Here is an 18,792-nt window from a genome sequence, read left to right on the forward strand (position 1 = left end):
TATATCATAATATATTAATATATATGATTTATTAGAATGGCTTACAGGCTGTAGTTCAGTGAGTCCAACAAAGGGCTTTCTACCAGTCTGAGAATCCAGTTGTTGTTCAGTTCATAAGGCTGTCTTTCTCAGCTGGTCTCCAATATATGACAGAATCCCAAAGAAGCAGGCTCTAATGCCAGTAAAGGAGTGGACTTTCCAGTTGGAGTGAAGGCAAGCAAGGGAAGTTTCCGTTATCCATGCCCTTTATATATAGGCTGCCTGAAGAAGGTATGGTCCAGATTAAAGGTAGATTTTCTGCATCAAAACATTAGGATTTAAAGTGGGTCTTCCCACTTCTTATGATTTAATTAAGACAATCAAACCCCTCCCAGGCGTACCCAGCCACTTGGGTTTTAGTTAATCTCAGATGCAGTCAGGTTGACAACCAAGAACATCCATCACAACTTCCTTTTTTTTTTTTCACAGTACTTGCCAACTGTAGTGTATGACTTTTCAAGACAGACTTTCCACCCCCCCCCCCGCCTCCAATCTTTTAGGGTTTTGATCACATCTGCTTTACTTTGAGAGAGAGCTGGCAAGTTTATATTCTTCCCTTCCAAGAATGTGGTATTTCTCTACTCACTTGCATTAGAAACACTTGGTGGAATTTTGTGCTTTTTAAAAATTTGGCTTACAGAATTTATTCTTTAATCTGAGGAGCTGATTCAGTGGGTAAGAGAGCTTGCTGAGAATGCTTGAAGACCTGAGTGCAGATCTGCAGAACACAAGTAAAATGCTGCGTGTGTTTGTAAACCCAGCATTTAGATGGAGGAGGGAACAGAGGCACACACACACACACACACACACACACACACACACACACTCACACACACACTTATTTTTTTTGCTGTTTCAAAAAGCTTTACACACACATTTTTTTTTAAAGATTTATTTATTTATTTTATTTATGAGTACACTGTCGCTGTCTTCGGACACACCAGAAGAGGGCATCCAATCTCATTACGGATGGTTGTGAGCCACCATGTGGTTGCTGGGATTTGAACTCACGACCTCTGGAAGAGCAGTCAGTGCTCTTAACTGCTGAGCCATCTCTCCAGCCCTACACACACATTTATTAATAAAATAAAATAAAATCGAAGAAATGTTACATTATAGTCATCATTGCAAAGGTAACAAACTGTTTGCCTGTGATTTTTCCAGCTTCCTGGTACTGAAGGTATTTGCCAGCACAGTGGTGGCAGTGTCCCCTGCCACTGCTGCAAGCCAGCCTTCTGATGAGGTTAAGAAGTTGTGTGAAGAGGACCTTGTGTCAGGATTGGTGCGAGGAGAGTTCTGATGTATCTCCAGACAGCCACCATATCCCCTTTCCTAAAGCCTTGTCACTAAACTAGTTCAGAGTCACACAGCTCCCTTTGCAGATTATCCCAGAGTCCAGATGGCAAATGAAAAGTTAGAGCTGCCTAGTTTTTCAGCCAGGGACTGAAAACCTGCCCAGAACACAGTCATCTGTCAATAAATTGAATGCTACATATCACAAAGTGAGAGGTTTCCAAGAAAGTGCCCCAAAGTGACTTGTCCAGGTATTGATAACAACTGGGGCCAGAATGCCTGTGATGACATTTCTGTGGTAGCATCACCCCAACCATCTCCCTGTTCTGGCATCTAGAAACAAATTGTGGAACACACTAGAATATTACACAATGAAAATGACCTAGCTTACAATCCTACCTGGGGAAAGACTCCTACAACCCTAGTGTTCAGGATCCAAATGCACACACAAAAATTACACACCATGGGATTCATGTGTTGAAGTGTGTGTGTGTGTGCCCGTGTGCACATATGCTCGCATATTTAATAATCAAGGCTGATAATGTGCATGCAGGAAATGAGCACAGTGGTTATATTTGGGTCATAAGTTGTGACAGAAAGAAAAATGATGGTCTGTGGGTCTGTTAATGTTTTCCTGTCTCTTGGTCAGGTACCTTGCTTAAATGGCCCTAGGAAACTCAGAAAGCCACACACAGGAACAGAAACATCTGGAAAAGGCATCACTAGTGAATGTAAGCTCACTAGTGTGAACTTACTCAAATTACAGCGGTGCCTGTGACAAACTGGAGAGGAGTAGGGTCTTGTTTACTGAGGATTCTCTGCAAAACAGACACTAGAAGTGGGCAGCTGTGTCATCACAACCTCTTTCTGGGACAACCCTGAAAGACATCAGGGAAGAGAAACCGTCACAGTGGGCAGAACTTCAGGCAGTACACTCAGTCGTACATTTTGTTTGGGAAGAGAAATGTCCAGATATGTGATTGTTCACCGACTCACGGGCTGTAGTCAGTGGACTGTCTGGATGGCGAGGGACTTGGGAAGCGCATGATGGAAAGTTAGTGAGAAAAACATCTGGGGAAGAAGTATTGGGCTACAAAAAGGCAAAGGATGTGAAATACTTGTGCACTAGGTAATGTGCCATCAAAAGGTGGCTTCAGTAGAGGAATTCAGTGCTCCAGTAGACAGACGACCTCTTCTGTGGACAGTCAGCCTCTTTCCCCAGTCATCCCTGTCATCGTCCAATGGGCCTATGAACAAAGCAGCCATGGTGATAGAGATGGAGATTATACATGGACTGGCAGTATGGACTTCCACTCATCAAAGCAACCTGGCTACAGTGCAGCTGAGTGCCAGATCCGCCACACCAGCAGTGACCAGCACTGACTACCATTCCCTGGGTTGGCCAGCCAGCACCCTGGTGACAGATTGACTACATTGGACCATTTCCTTCATAGAAAGCGTAATGCTTAGTCCTTACCAGAGTAGATGCTTCCTCTGGGTATGGATTTGCTTTTCCTGCATGTGATGCAGCTCTCCACTCTCTCAATTCCTGCAGGCCTTAGCACCATTTACACATACCATTTATACACTGCCTTGAGCTATGTATCTCCTGGACTGCCTGGTTCATACAAGATCTAAACCAAGATACAATGGCCTAGCACTTGGGCACCAAAGGCCTAAGGCGACTCTGTCCAAGCCCTGACAGGTAGGAGAGGACAGCAGAACCTACTGGACTGTCCTTAATAAGCTGGCAGAATGCCTCGCCTCTCATCAGCACCATTGCAGAACCAACACCAAGTACAGTATGCTGGGTGCTATCACAGCCTGGGCTAGGGACAGCGAGGAGAGATCTAGGGCTTTGTTGTCAAGAGATGGCCCTGCAACATAAGCCTTGGTTTCTTCCTAGTACCCGTGATACTTTGCAGGAGCAGAGTCGTGACTGGAACCCAAAACCTCTGGGCTAGCCCCTGTAATTCTTGTCATTATTTTCCAGTCACGATTCTGCGCCTGCAAGGTATCGTAGGTTTTGTGTACCACAAGTTCCCCACCTCCACTCCTTGAAGGTTTTGAAGGATAGAGAAAGAGGCATGGTGGAGAATAAAGGGGGCGGGGGTGGATTTAGAATTCAGGATAGAGGCAAGCAGTTAGGCGCCTGGACTTGATGCCTCTTTCCAGCTTTACACACAATGTTGGAGGAGGAAAGCACAGGAACCGTTACTCTGCATGATCTCTCAACATAATCAAAGAGGAGGCTAGATCGAGGAGCAGGGAGATGCAGTTTGTTAGAAGCACGTTGCCAGGCAACGCTGTGTTAAACGAAACGTGAGGAAGCTAGTCATGGGCAGGGAGAAGAAAGGGGCCCAAACTCCTGCGCGACGACTGAATGAATGGATACCAGCAAGAAGTGGAAGGAACCTCAGCATTCTTCAGCTACAGTGCTGCGCGGTGCAGTTCCGCGCAAGCGTCAGGTCCTTCCGTGGAAGGCGGGGCGGGACGTGTTCGGGGCGGGGATAGAGGCGAGGACTCCCGAACCATCCAAACTTCCGGTGCCTGCAGCGCAGCAAGAAGCAGGCACTGCGATCGAGGTTGCACAGGCAAGGGCTGCAGGGAGCAGGCGCCGGTCAGCGCAGCCATGGTGAAAATCAGTTTCCAGCCCGCGGTAGCGGGCATCAAGGCCGATAAAGCGGACAAAGCAGCGGCGTCTGGTCCGGCCTCGGCATCTGCCCCGGCCGCGGAGATCTTGCTGACGCCGGCGAGGGTGAGAAGCACTGGGTCTCGGATGGGAGGCGGGGCGGGGCGGGGACCGTCATCGAGGGACCTAGGCATTCCCCAGTGGCCGCGACGACCAGCGGGACCTCGGAGTCACGAGCAGAAGTGGGATGAGAAGTCTGAAAAGGCTGCTCCATCCCCATCTGGGAAAGGGTCTCAAATCCTTTCCCACAGCGGCAGTCGAAAGCAGAACTGGTCCTTAAGTAGGAACGCACACAGGGTCTCTTCCAAATGCGGGGTCTCCTGGGTACGGAGTTCCAAGATAAGGGAAGGTGGCGGCTCCATGAAAGTTTGGGAAATGTTGGTGAAGGTTTGCGTCTGGTTCCAATCAAGAGGCAGGGGCTGGGAAGCCAGTCCCGGAGTGGGGGAGGGGAGGAGGGTTGAACGTAGTTTCCCCCAAAGGGGGTGATGGGGCCTGATTGGTTGGGGAATTTGGCTGGGGAAACTCTGGTTAGTAACAAAAGGGAGGTGCCATTGTTTTGGTCCTTAAATGGGAGCTGTGGTGGGTGGAGGATGCTGTTGGAACTGGCAGACCTAAGTGATGAGCCTTCTTTCTCCCCATTTCACACCTGCGAGTCTTGGATCTTTGCTTTCTTCTCTGGCTTCCAGCTGCGTTGTTACCATCCCCTGAGTGGGCTCCCTACTGCCCCAGTGCCCTAGACGTCCCTAGTCACTCAGCTGGCTTTGTGTGATCTGGCCTCGGCGTGCCCCGCCTTCCCCTGGCTGAGAGGGCCCAGGTCATTTCCGCCATGGAAAACTATGCTATGTGGAGTGTTTCGGGGAGGATTCATGGCAGTCACTGGCTGGAAGGACTGGTAACGAAAAGTGGACCCAGCATTTTGCTCCAGTAAGGGTGTTTTCATGGCCACTGTCACATGGCCCGCAGCGGTCCTGGGGCACACCAAGCCCAGTCTTTCTATCTAGGCGGAACTAAAAAAGCCCTTCCACTTCCTCCTCCCAGATCAAGTTTTGAAGCTCTGATTCTGCCTTGCCCGGACATATATAAGGAACCCGCGGGGAATGATCTAGAAGAGGGGGTCATGAAGTGGGCCAGTCTGAGCAGAGACTGTGACTCTGAGGAATGCCAGGGACGCAGACAGCTCTGTTTTAGTCACTACAGCATGGAGTTCACACACCAACAAGAATTCGTTGGCCACCCAGGCCGAGGTTGAAGGGTCTCTGGGCACCTCCACGTGAGCAGACTCTTCATCTGAAGCCTAGATGGAGAGGAACACTCCATACTTGACTTTGGTTTGCAAGTTTAAAAGTTTGCCCTGGGGCTAAGCCTCCTTTATTACTTCCAGGAGGGTCCCTCCTCTCTTCCTCTTAACCTGGATATGGGGCCTCAGGAACTGGTAAGTGGCAGATTGTGTGTTCTCAGGTACCCAGTGAAGACCTGGAACTGGAACGCAACTGCCTAAAGCCAGAGATCTAAGGAGCAGGAAGGACTAACTAGAATAACTCGGGAATATCATTATCATCCCCTTGAGAAGGAAGTCCCAGCAGATTCAACACAGGGCACATGCTAGGTCAGCCTGCTGTTGGATGGTGTTGGATGGAAGGGCTGAGCCCAGGGTGAAGAAATTACAGTTTTTCTCATTTGCCTTGGGAGACTTACTTATGTAACTCTATGTAATAATGTGACAGTATACAGATTAACACAAAACACATACTAATAATGAAGAAACCATACAGGACTCTGAGCCTCAAAGGACCAGGTCATTGATTTTTATGTATTATAAGAGATCTGAGGGGAAGAGAGGTGCCCCGGAAACAAAAGAGATTTTATTATGCAAGCAAAACGTCCCTGGCAACAGCCCTCTAAAGACGAGTGGTTGTCTCTGTGGGCCAAGAGCCCAGCCTTCAATCTCTTCCTTTGAAAAGATCTTTCCTCCATAGTTAAGGGGAGGAAGGGGACTTGCCTGTCTATAATCCTGAAATAGCTGTTTATATAATTTTTTACTGACTCAGGTCTCCCCCGTGAGGACCCTTTTCACTACTGTTCACATCTCTTCTCAGTACCATTTCCGAATAGGCAGCATGTTTGACAGTGGCCCATTTTGTTCTCTCCGGCCAGTAACAACGTGAGCGATAACCATCGTCCGGCTTCCTGCTTTTATCACACTCTTGAAGCTAAGCAGCCCATCCTGCCCTCCACCCAGCGTGAAATGGAAATATCAACTTCGTCCTGCCATGTGTGCTGTTAGTTATGGCCTAGGGCCTGCTGAGCCGCCACCCCTATCACTGTTGGGCAGTAAGGAGCTTAGGGAAGTAGACTTGGCAGTTAGGAGGAGGGATCAAAATACCCATAAGAACTATTTATTGGTTAACTCTCACTACACAGCTTGCCCAAGGTCTGAGCTGGTGTGAAGGGGCCTTTGGTGGTGTGTGCTGGCTTTGCCTAGTTCAGCTGCAGCTAGGACCTCGTAAGTCAGTTCCCTTCTGCAAGTTTCTTCCTGCTCTACAGTGCCAGCGGGCATATTTCCTCTTGCCCAGTGCCTGTCATGACAGGAAGAGCGGGCAGAGACACAGCTGTAGTTCAAGACAGAAGGTGAGCTGTTGTCAGGGCACTGAGATAAGAGCCAAGAAGCTAGAGAGACAGACAAGTCAGCGGGGGCTGGGAGTATTCTTATGCAGGTCTCTTGGATTTTGTCCATACTGACGACAGGACATGAGACAGCTTAGAGGTTCTCTTTTAACTGGGAGTGACGCTAGAGTCCCTCCTTGTTCTATCTGACTAACCTGTGATTCCCCAGAAGGACCACTCAAACAGATGACAGCTTTGGGCTATTGTCAACCTGTGCCCAGGCCTGGTGTGTGTGTGTGTGTGTGTGTGTGTGTGTGTGTGTGTGTTGGGGGTAAGAGAAGGCTTCAGCTGAGCAACCTCCCTCAAGGCCTGCCCCTACATCTGGGCAAATACTGAAATAAGATTTGTCCCCCCAGATCTGAGACTAGAAGGAAGTTCCTAGGAAAACTGGGCAAGGGGTGGCCTGCTAGGCTCACAGTTACCCAACATCCCATGTGTTAGACGGATAACCAGGAACCTGTGGCCATGACATGGCCTCTGGTGGGAAGCTAGTCACCAAAGTCTGTGTTCAACACCTCTCCCACCCCTGCACCCCCTAGCCCCCACTGCAGCATGCAGCCAAGTGGCCATCCCTCATTCTCCTCTCCCTCCCACCATCTGACTGTACACACATACTTTCACACAGACAGGCCCCAGGGCTGGGGGGCCCATAAGAAACAAACACATTAAATTCAGTAATCTCTGCTCTGTCATTTTCTCATTGGCATTTGTCTTTGATTAATGGCCCTTGAGTATCCACCCTCCCTCAGCCCACATACCTGTGGATCAGATTTCACTCTCTCTGTGTGTACACATGTGTGTGTGTGTGTGTGTGTGTGTGTGTGCGCGCGCACGCGCGTGCCCATGTCCATATCCTCAGGCTCTTAGCAAGAGGACCAGCAAGGGGAGAATCTGCCTCGTGTCAGCTAGGAGAGCTGGTTTGCCTGGGTAGGCCATAATGACCTTCAAAGAGGCAGCTAAGCCCCCCCCCCTCTTGTTCGGGTGCGCGCGCGCACACACACACATACACACACACACACTCTGCTGGTTCTCTATCCTTTCTGTTTCCCCCTGGCTCAACTCTTCAAGGCTGTCAGCAGACTGCCAATGAGGAGGAGTTTCTCTTCCCAAGGAAAAAATGTTTATGATTAAAAGCTCAGCCCCATAGCTGGGCTTTCCCCTCTGTCCTGGGAGGCTCCAGTTCTCTCTCTCTCTCTTTCTTTCTCTCTCTCTCTCTCTCTCTCTCTCTCTCTCTCTCTGTCTCTCTCTCTCTCTCTCTCTCTGAGTAAAAGCTCTTCAGGACGTTGGTCTTATTTCTTTCTGCTTCAAATCCTTTCTGAGCCTTTGTTTTCTGGAGAAGCCTGGACTGTCCAGGGTGGAGGAGGAGAGAGAATGGGTGGAGGAGGAGAGAGAATGGGTGGAGGAGGAGAGAGAATTCTGGGTGCAGCCAAATACAGTGATCTGCACAGTTGCAGCCTGCCCCAGGACGCCTCAGGCTGGAGCTGAGAAGGGTGGGAGAGATCACCGATGGGAAGCCCTGAGCCTTGGCTCTGTGTAGCACAGACTCAGGGGATGTCTTTGCTTTTTGGCCACTGTGCACTATCGTTCTGGGACAGAAGGCATTTGCCTGCCTCCCACCCCCAGCAAGGCCTTACTCAGTCTGTAGATCTATTATTCACACACACACACACACACACACACACACACACACACCCTTTGGCATCCTTGCCTATGTGAATTGCATCCTGCAGCCTAGGAAAGAAAAATGCCAAGGATAGGAATGGGGCAGGGACCACTTCCAAGTCTGCCTGTGTCTCTGTCCTTCCCTGCCTCCTACTAAATAGTCTGTGATTGTAGCATAATCTACTTTTTTCTCTCTCTCTTTCTTTTTGGCATTGTTACTGAGGGACAGTAGCTAGAGAGCAGGCATCCTTTGGGTTGTATCTCAGCTGAGCTGTGCTTCAGTTGATGGTTTCCTATGCATTCTGTCCCCAGCTTTGCTAATTATCTCATGAACACCGTTGAGAGCCCTATACCCAGGCCCCTCTCAGGTCCCCAGATGTCTGCCTTGCATGCTTAACATGAGTGTGCAGAGAGACGGTTGCTCAGAGGGCCTGTTGCCTTGGAAACAGTATGCACCATCCTCCCACTTTCTAAAGAGAACTCCCCCCCCAATCCCTGACTGTTGGTAACTATTCCATGTGGGGACGGGGGAGCAATATTTCTCTAGTCTCCAGCAGGATGGGGAGCAGTCAGAGTTGAGGTTATCCCCTTAGGAAGGCTGACTAGCTACCCAACTACCTTCACTGCTGCCCCTCAGTCCTCAGACCCCAAAGGTCTCAGATAACTAGAGATCGGAGACTGTGATGACCCCCTAGTGGGGGACAGTAAGGGTTGGAAGATGAGTCTTGCTTTGACTGTATCTCACAGACTCAAGCAGTGCTGGGGTCTTTTATCCTCAAGCAGGGACATCCTAAATTTCCTTGTCAATCTCACTTCCAACCTTACTGCTCCGTCCTATGCTTCTGAGGGTTTGGTTCAACAGGCTGGAGTGGTGGGTGGTGGCCAGTGAGACGATGGAACCCCCAGCTTTGTGCCAGGGAGTGTCCTTAGAGGTAGGCAAGAGCCCTGATTAGTGTTGGGAAGATATACATTTTCTGTTTTTTCCCCCTGAAGAGTTTGATAATTTTAGACCAGGAAATGAACTGACAGGATACGGATTTGCAGGAAGAACAAACTAAGCTTTGTGTATGCATCAACGCAGGAGCCATATGTAAAATCTAAGACTTAAAGGAAAGGCCAGATAGCTGAAGCTTACGTAGTATAATGAGCTGTGGAAGAAACGGGGACTGGAGGCTGCTGGTGAGGGAGCCATGCTGGCTAAGGAAGGATGATGAGGCTCCGGGTAAGGTTAACATCTGCAGAGAATGTGCTCCCAGCTAATGTTTACCCCTGGGAGACTACCCAGGGCAAGCTGTGTGTCTGTGTCTGAGGGACAGGGCCTCTGGGCACTCCTCAGATACAGATGGATGTCAATTCCTTTCACAAAAGAATAGCTTTCAGAAAGAGCCGGCATCTTCCCAGATCTGCAGAGGGCTGCGCTTTCTCTAAAACCAACAGGGAACCCATCAAAGAAATATATTTAGAGTGGGATATTTTAATCTCCCTAATTATTCTACTATTCAATGTGTATAGTAACTGCCCCAGCTGGGTAAGGTAAGGAGATGCCCAATCCTTGCAGTAAAGACACCTGGCCAGAGCTATGCATGACCTCTTTTCTGTACCTGGGGCCATTGCAATCTCAACTTCCGCTTGCCATCCTTGCTGGCCTTTCTCACCACCCTTCAAAGACACTGTGCCCATCATGGAGCTCCCCGGGCTAGGAGAAGTTGGCCGCAGGTGCAAGGATGGAAGGCCTCAGCTTGCCCGTGACTTCTATGTGCCTAGCAGGCTCTGACTTGCAATTTGCTTGTGCTCCCTCCCCCAATCCCGTTTCATTTCCTAGGTGGCTCTCCCAAGCTAGCTTTTCTGGTTTTCCAGAAGCACAAGAGCAAAAGAACAGCCACTACATGCAGCCTCAACAGCTGGCTGCAGGAACGGCCCAAAAGGGGAGGCCCAGCCCACAGATCTGCTATTTTTACCCCATACTTTGTCCTCTACAAAGGGCTTTCAGGCTCATTGTCTCTTTTAATCTGTGGAGGCTGATCACCTCAGATGACCTCAGGATGGATGTTCTATTGGGGGGCTGTGGCCCATCTCTACTCTAGATCCAGTGGCTTCACCAACCCCTAGATATAGTGTGGCCTTAGAGGGTTTTGTGCCCAAAGGGCAGTCTTTTCTGTCCCTAAGCTAGCCATCTTTCTGATGACCACTTGAGCATAGGGGCAGGCCAGTGCAACACCTCTGGCTATCTTGTTTGCAAGAGCCCTGAATGGCTTGTTCATGGAGGGACCCTAGATGTTGGTGCCAGGACCTATTGTAGAGTACAGTTGCAAAGCCATTGCAGTCCCCTGTTCCTTTGGCTGACAATTGTCCTAGACTAGTTATCTGGAGGCCAGGCCTAGAAGTCAGGTGCAGAGTGGCCAAGGTTTGATCTTGGGCGGTCTCCACTGTGGATGTGGGAACCCAGGGCATTTTCTATCCTTTTTCTAGAGGTTAGGTTGGAGATTGCTAAACAGTAGGGAATCAGACCCCCTGATGGGGTTCACCCCCGCTCCCAAAGCCCAGGCCCAACCCTATACCATCACAAGGACCCTTTTACTGCGTTGAGATAAAGGATTTGTCCTGAGTAACTAGACAGAGCTCCCAACTCCTCTAGAAAAAAGATCGAGAGAGAATTAAGACCAGTGTCTGGCTGGAAATAGAGGAGGGGGTCAATCACCTGCTTATTTCCTGTGGGAAAACTTCATTCCTCAGTATGCATCATCTTCTCAAGGCTGGAAAGTTCTGTGGATATTGACATTGGACCTCTCTTGGCCTTGTCTGATCAGTGTAGAAAAACAGGGGAAATGGTGGGCACTAGAGTAGAGGTAGGAACAGGCCTGGGGACTTCTGTAGCATCAGCAAGAATAGATAAGGGCCAGCCTGGGCTATGGTGGAAGAAAGGAGGTCATGCAGAGAGATAGTCCAGAAGTGGCCCTCAAGTCCATTTCCAGGCAAAGTACTCACACACCATCCACCCACCCAGATGTGCGTGGCCTGACACCACAGAGGAACAGTTGAGCACAGTAGACTGCAGGCCCAGGCTACTTGGTTAGAGATAAGCATCAGGTCCACATCCTCTGGGCCTCCCAGAGCCCCTGCCTCCCACAGTCAGTGACCATCTTGGTCGAGTACAGCAATTTCCATACCCATCTGTGTTTGGCTAATTTCCCTTGTCAGCCTGATTAGATTAAGACACACTTAGGGGCATTAATAAAGCGTATCTTTGCGTGCGTTTGTGAAGGTTTTCCCAGAGACGGAAAGCAGAGGGGAAGAGACCCACCCTGAGTGTGGGCTGCACTGTCCTTTTGGGCTGAAGTCCCAGACTGAATAAAAAGGGGAGCGGAGGAAGCTGGCTGAGTGCCAGCATCCATCAGTCTGCCACTTGATCTCCCCGTGTGAGCATGTACTGTGCAAGTCCACTCCAGGGTGGACTGTGAGCTAAAACAAACCCTTCCTCAGGCTTATCAGGGGTCACAGCAATGAGAAATGTAACTAATACACGCCCCCATCACCCCCTGTCCTCATCCTGGTCCATCCTGTGCCTCCAGCTGAAGGGTTAGGTCATGTCACTCTCTAGCTCTGCTCTTCCTTGGTGCCCTTTGCCCAGGACAGTGGCACCTCCCTACCAGATGCACGCTGGTTGCCATGAACTCCTTGGTCTAACGCCATCACTCAGGCCATCCCATGTGACCTGTTTTATGTTTGAATGACTAGAGCAGTGGTCCTCAACCTTCCTGATGCTGCGACCCCTTAATTCAGTTCCTCAAGTTGTGGTGACCCCCACCCATAACATTATTTTCGTTGCTACTTTGTAATTAATCGTCATTTTGCTACTGATATGATTTATGATATGTAAATGGTTTTGGGATGGAGATTTGCCAAAGGGATCGGAAGCCACAGCTGGAGAACTGCTGGACTAGAGGGTGATCAAGCTCATCCAAGAACAGGATCTAAATTCAGGCAGTTCAATGTGTGTGTGCGCGCTTCATCCAAGCTGATTGTTTTGGGGCTTCCAGGCAAGTCTCCATTTCTCTCTAACTGGGAGGGTGGTCCAAAAGCTTGGGCAAGGTTTCTTCCTTCCAGAAAAATCTGTATTGTCCTTCTGGCCAGTTCCACCCCCACTCCAGGGCTCCTAGTCCAGGCAGAGGTATAAATTTACTTAGAGGAGGAGGAATTCAGAAGAGTGGTCCCCTCTGAGTCATCTCATTGACCACAGGGCTTCTGTTCACAGGAGGAACGCCCCCCTCGACACCGCTCCAGGAAAGGGGGCTCCGTGGGTGGCGTGTGCTACCTGTCCATGGGCATGGTCGTGCTGCTCATGGGCCTTGTGTTTGCCTCGGTCTACATCTACAGATACTTCTTCCTTGCTCAGGTGAGGAGCCAGGCAGATGGGTGGGGAAGGGGGTAGCTCCAAGACATGGGGGAAGGAAGGCTGCTGAGGGCATGGAAGCAGCGGAGAGCATGAGGACCCCATGAAGAGAGACAGTAAGAACCCCTAGCCCAGGCATGCCCAGAGAACAGCCCTCATTCCTTCCCAGCGTCCCCTTGCCTAGGCTCAGGCTCCCTCAACCTCAGTGCTTACACTGGAGAGCCAAGCAAGGATCCAGGTGACTGCACCCAGGCACCTCCACCCCTCTCCCATCCCTGGCCAGTGTGACTCTGAAGCATCTTCACCAGGAGCTCTCAGCTCCAGTAGAGAATTGGGGTTTATGAGTCTCTCAGGAGCTCAGACACTGTACCTAGGGGTCATACTTCAGAGGTGACCTAACTATTCCTTGCATGAACATTTGGGTTTGAGCCCTGGGCAGGTTACGTTTGGTTTACTGTGACCTGCTAGGTCTACAAGGGAGCTCGCTTTTCTCCCCTACCGTGTACCCATTAGAGATCTAGGCCCAGAGCTGGACTGCCCAGAGCTGGGGAAAAGGGAGGGTCACCATACTTGAGTACTGAATTAACTCAGTTAAATAAGTAGCTTGAGAGATTACACATGAATGTATCGACAGGGACTCTCAGGGTGACTAAAGGCTAGAGTTTCCAGTCATTGTGGACCTAACTGACCCCTGTGTTTTCTTAAGCATTTAATGTCACCCAGTTTTTTCCACAGTAGAAATTACCCGAGAGATTGTGCTCCATGGGACTTCCCCCCACCCCCCGCAGGCCTCCACTCCCACATTTCTCTCACTGTAGGAACTTCCCTAAAAGCAGGGCTACTACACCTTCCCGGCTAGCCTTTAGCCAGGCATCTCTACCCTCTGGTGCAGGACCCTTACCTGGCCTTTTCCTGTGGCAGAGCTCCTCTGTCTCATCTCTTCCCAGACCGTAACTGTGCTTTTGTAGGGTTCCTCACCCACTCGTACTTCCCAGGACATGTGGGTGTTCCTGACTGTCCCTGGGACAGTGTGAGTAGTCCGGTCTGCAGTTGGCCTGACAGTCACATCAGGTCTGCTCCGGCATCTGGTCTACCTTGGGCTTCCTCAAGCCCTAAAGGCCCCAGTGTGGCCAGGATGTTTCATTATCCCAGCAGAATTTCTCCTCATTCTAAGAAGAGGATATTCTGCCTCCTACATGTCTTATAGTCCTTGTGAGCCTCTGAGTCTCTGAGGAAGACACAGTGGGCACAGTGGTGGCCCCATAGCTCAATTGTTACCAGTGCCACCACTTTTTTTCCCTGGATGATAGGTGAAGAAGCCGTCCACTGGATGGAGGTAGTGGGCAGTGTTGTGCGTGGCCTCCGTGCCGGGAGTGGTGTGAGATTTCTCCTTGGGAAGAGAGTGGGGATGGCTCTTTGCCTTCTGACCTCATTTTTTTTTTCTGTTTTTGTTTCCTGAGACAGGGTTTTTTTTTTCTGTGTAGCCCTGGTTGTCCTCAAACTAGCTCTTTGGACCATGCTGGCCTCAAACTCAGAGATCCACCTGCCTCTGCCTCCTGAGCACTGAGATTAAAGGTCTGCGCCACCACCTCTTGGCTTCCACTTTATCTGTTACCCATGTATCTGCAGGTGGGAACCCCTGGTCTGCTCTTCTGTCCATCCATAGGACTAGTGGGTCCTCTTCTTATTTGCTCAGCCATGTCACAGAAGACTTTGAGGCCAGGGGGACCTTAGGGGTCATTATGTATTACAGATAGGGAAACTGAGGTTCAGAGAGGCCTTCTGCCTAGGAACATGTTTGTCCTGTCCTCCATTTGTGAGGTATAAGTGCCTTTTCCAAGACCCAGCCTACCTCCTCACTAGCAGCTCTGGGCTCTGGTCTAGATCTTTCTGCCCTCCATCTCTGAGAAAGTCTTAACACACACCCTTCCTGCTTCCTAGGTCTGAAGTAGGTAGAGAGCCATGTGGTCATGTGTGTTACCACCCTGTGTGACCATCTGTCTCTCCCCTCACCTTGTGCAGCTGGCCCGAGACAACTTCTTCCACTGTGGTGTGCTCTATGAAGACTCCCTGTCCTCCCAGATCCGGACTCGGCTGGAGCTGGAGGAGGATGTGAAGATCTATCTTGAGGAGAACTATGAACGTATTAATGTCCCTGTGCCCCAGTTTGGTGGTGGGGACCCTGCAGACATAATCCATGACTTCCAGCGGGTGAGGCTGACTTGGGGTAGCTGGTAGCTGGCTGGGATCTGGAACAGGGCAGTAGAGAATGTTCTGGGGACCCAGAGCAAGGAGCAAGAACACAAAGAATCCTTGGGTTGTGTATAAACTGTACAGCAGGTCTCTTTGGTCACCTTGACTGGCCTTCAGATACTGCTTTCCTTATGAAGGCAGCACTGTCTGTTATTGTCAAGGATAGCATGGGATAGGGGTGGACTGCTTTGCCCTGGGCTGTCTGACAGTTACAGGGGCTTGCTGTCCCTATGAGGTCCTGTGTCTGCTCTAATTTGTATACTCTCTGTCAAAGTGGGCAATTGAGTGGGTGTTGTATTTGTGTAAAACCACCCAGGTCGAATTTGGGCTTGCTGCCAGTGCTCCAGAAGGTTCCCTCTTGTTCCCCCCCCCCCCCAGTCAATTTCTTCCCCCATGAGGTCACCACTCTCGTCTCTGGCTGCTTTTAAAATCAGTGAGACATAGGTCCTAGCCTTCTTTCCTAGGCACTCACCCTCCACAGCCTGCTCTCCCTTGGGTGTTCTGCAGCAGTGGCCCCTGAAACCTGGGATATAGCATTTCTCCCTGAGGTGGCCACACTTGTAGCGAGGAAACTTGCTGGGGGCTATCGGGTGGCCAGGAACATTGCCCCTGTGTCCCATGAAGGTCATTTCACTCCTAGAATAGCTACACCTCCTCATTTTGATGAAATTCGTAGCGGGACATGATCGTGTACCCTTACCCTTACCTACCTCTGCAAACCTCAGAAAGGTCATCTGTAGCAACGGAGACATTCAACAAACCAGTGTGCTCTCATCCGTTTAGTGGCACATCCACCAGTCTGGAGAGGAGCAGGAGGGGGTGCTCATGGCCAGATATCCAGAAACTTGGGGGACACTACTTCAGAGGTCCCAGGCTCCATTGATGGCATGGTGGGATTAGGGCCTCTCTGGGCTGAAAGCCTTCAGCAGGCTGGCCTGGTCCAGGCCTTCGCCTTCCACAGAGACTGACGGATGTCCCCTCCTCTCAGGGTCTCACTGCCTACCACGACATCTCCCTGGACAAGTGCTACGTCATCGAGCTCAACACCACCATCGTGCTACCTCCACGGAACTTCTGGGAGCTCCTCATGAACGTGAAGGTGGGCAGTATCTTGTCCCCCCAATCCCCACCCCTAGGGAGGCTAAGCCCAAAGCAGGAGTCTAGGACATCATCCCTGCACCCCTAGAGGATTAGCTCTCCACCATTCACCATCCACATCCCCAGAATCATTTCTCCTTTCCCTCTCCCCAACTCACAGGATGCCCAGTGACGCTTCCTTAGCACAAAGGTTCATGCTCTGGGTCAGTAGCGAGGGGAGGGATGCAGACTCTATCACCACCTTAAGGTGGGAGGCCAGACAGGCTCCGGCCTTGGGTATCAGAGGGCCTCTGGGAGTAAGAAGGTGGTGTTCCCAGAAGGTAGTCTTTTCAGAGAGAGAAAGCAGGGATTTGTGGCAATGGGAAGGGCCTGGGAGCTGACCCCGTGCTTTGAACGTCCCCTCCCCCCTTTGCAGAGAGGGACCTACCTGCCACAGACGTACATCATCCAGGAGGAGATGGTGGTGACAGAGCATGTCCGAGACAAGGAGTCTCTGGGTTCCTTCATCTACCACCTGTGCAACGGAAAGGACACCTACCGGCTGCGGCGCCGGGCTACCCGGAGGCGTGAGTGACACATTTGTCTCAGGCTCCAAGACAGTACCTGGCCCAGCCTTCTCAGCAGCAGCTATAACTAGACTATAGTGAATGTCAACCGAGCACTTAAGACTTGCCAGGGATTGCCTTACTTAGCGTCATCAGTGATGCCATTTTTATTCTAACTCTGCGTTTTATGGGAAACTGAGGCACAGATTGGCTAAAGTAGCATCCTGAAGGTTTTAGGGCAGGGACAGGACAGGCACAGTATGAACCTGACCTAGGAGCTCCCTCTACATTGTAGTACTGTGTCTGGGTGTCTCCTAGGTCTCCCCCTAACCTGCCTTGCCAGGTCCCAAGGTTCCTCTCAGATGGAGACTGAATACATGCCTGACTGGGACTTTTTCTTTTCTTTCCTCCCCAGGGATCAACAAGCGTGGGGCCAAGAACTGCAATGCTATCCGCCACTTCGAGAATACATTTGTGGTGGAGACGCTCATCTGTGGGGTGGTGTGAGGCCTTCCCTTCAGGCTCACCCCTGCCCTCTTCTTTCTCCTTCTGGCCACTCTCTGGCCCTCCTCCTCTTTGCTTAGCTTGTACCTTGGGCACTTTTCCATAGATGTGACATGTCTCACCTATCCTTTCCAGCCCCGCCCTCCTCCCTGTACCAGGGCTGTGATCTCTCGGGGCTTCTGCCTCTGCTGATCTTTCAGGCGTGAGGTGGGAGGGGACAGTTGCCCAAGATGGTTTCTCTAACTCATTATTTTAAGTCAGCTCCCCAGTGGCTGGGCCAAGGGGAAGGACTAAAGGGAGGGGCTGGACATGTGGAAGCCAGGGGCAGGGACAGGGGCAGGGGCATGGATGGGGTTTGGCATGAGGTTCACAAACAGCCCCCACATTTGGAGAAGTCCTGAAAGACTTTTTTTTTCTTGCACAGCACACTTCCTCTGTCCTCCTGGTTCTTAGGCCTAAGTGTGGACTAAGGATGGGGAAATGTGTCCTGGGTTGGACCCATCAGAGCACAAGAGAAGGTGGCTATCCTGGGGTCTTCCCAGGACTCCTGTCAGTGCCTTCAGCCCACCAGCAGGAGCCTGGAGTTAGAGGGTGGGATGAGTCTGCCAAGCACAATTGTTCTCTGAGTGGAACCAAAGAAATGAGGAGCCGGGCTGCCCTGGCCTGGCCCCTGGGAACACAGGAGCAGGTGGGTATAGAAGTCATGGCTGTGAGCTGCAGGCCCTGGGCAGCGGATGGAGCCCATGCCTTCCTACACCCCAGGGCTACTGTGAATGATGGAAGTGGGAGGGAGAGCCACCTGGTACTTTCATCCCTGCCTCCTCTTCCGTTCTGGATCTCTCCCCTCTGTCCAGGGGTGTGTGATGTTTCTCCTGCATGTTTTTACTGATGTTCGTGCTGGCCGTCCTCAGCCCCGAGCCTGGGAGAGGCTTTGGAGCCTCGGGTCAGACTTGGGCACTCCGTGGCGGTGAAGCCCTTAAATGCTTTGTATATTTTCTCTATTAGATCTCTTTTCAGAAGTGTCTGTAGAAAATTAAAATAACAAAACAAAACAAAAACAAAATCCTTATACTTCTGACTTTGGCCTTGATGTTGTGGCTAAATAGAGGCATCTTATAGGTTGGGAGGGTGCTCTGGGGACAAAGTGGTGGGGGTGGCGGACAGGGAGAAGCTAACACACTTCTGAGAAGCCTTCCCTGGTTCATGAAGCGAGTGTGGGGTGTCCCCTCCATTGTCTTCTTTGATCCCCTGGGCTGAGCCCAACTAGTGTTCACATTCTGTGGCCGGAAGTACCCAGAGAGCTTTAGGAAACTGTCCAAGGTCAAGCTGCTTTTAAGTTTGGGTAAAGCACCCTGCTGCATGCTTTGTGACAGACGACATCATTATTGAATGTCCTTAGGCACAAGGACAGCATCATATTCCTTACTCTGTCTAGGCAATTAGTGATTGTTCTTGGCGATTCGGAAATAGTCACTGGGTCAGGAAAGGAGGCTGGGGCCTTAGTTAAATGGGCACAGGAGGTAGAATTCAGTCATGGCCTGAGATTGAGGGTGGGTAGGTACCCACACCCCAGTGCTGTTCACAGTATAGAACAGGCACCAGCCTTGGTGTCAAAGGGCCTTTGAGAGCAAGAGACGCAAGAGTCTTAGATT

At 50.7% G+C, this 18,792-nt stretch overlaps 1 protein-coding gene across 1 annotated transcript; it reads left to right on the top strand.

Moving 5' to 3' along the window:
* The first annotated feature begins 3,816 nt into the window (after window positions 1-3,816).
* Itm2c (integral membrane protein 2C) lies at window positions 3,817-18,211 on the top strand. The gene is made up of 6 exons (XM_028789539.1): window positions 3,817-4,090; window positions 12,603-12,743; window positions 14,763-14,951; window positions 15,982-16,092; window positions 16,507-16,657; window positions 17,052-18,211. Exons 1-6 carry the CDS (start codon window positions 3,965-3,967, stop codon window positions 17,141-17,143), a joined length of 810 nt encoding a protein of 269 aa, XP_028645372.1. The 5' UTR covers window positions 3,817-3,964; the 3' UTR covers window positions 17,144-18,211.
* Window positions 18,212-18,792: the final 581 nt, after the last annotated feature.

The sequence above is a fragment of the Grammomys surdaster genome, unplaced genomic scaffold, assembly GCF_004785775.1.
Source record: "Grammomys surdaster isolate TR1022 unplaced genomic scaffold, NIH_TR_1.0 125846, whole genome shotgun sequence".
NCBI classification, from domain to species: domain Eukaryota; kingdom Metazoa; phylum Chordata; class Mammalia; order Rodentia; family Muridae; genus Grammomys; species Grammomys surdaster.

What these genes read in the sequence shown, in the direction of transcription:
- Itm2c (XM_028789539.1), top strand. Translation starts at nt 3,965, where the DNA reads ATGGTGAAAATCAGTTTCCAGCCCGCGGTAGCGGGCATCAAGGCCGAT. An exon ending in GATACTTCTTCCTTGCTCAG is followed by an intron (nt 12,744 to 14,762) that starts GTGAGGAGCCAG and finishes CACCTTGTGCAG; the next exon opens with CTGGCCCGAGACAACTTCTT. An exon ending in AGCTCCTCATGAACGTGAAG is followed by an intron (nt 16,093 to 16,506) that starts GTGGGCAGTATC and finishes CCCCCTTTGCAG; the next exon opens with AGAGGGACCTACCTGCCACA.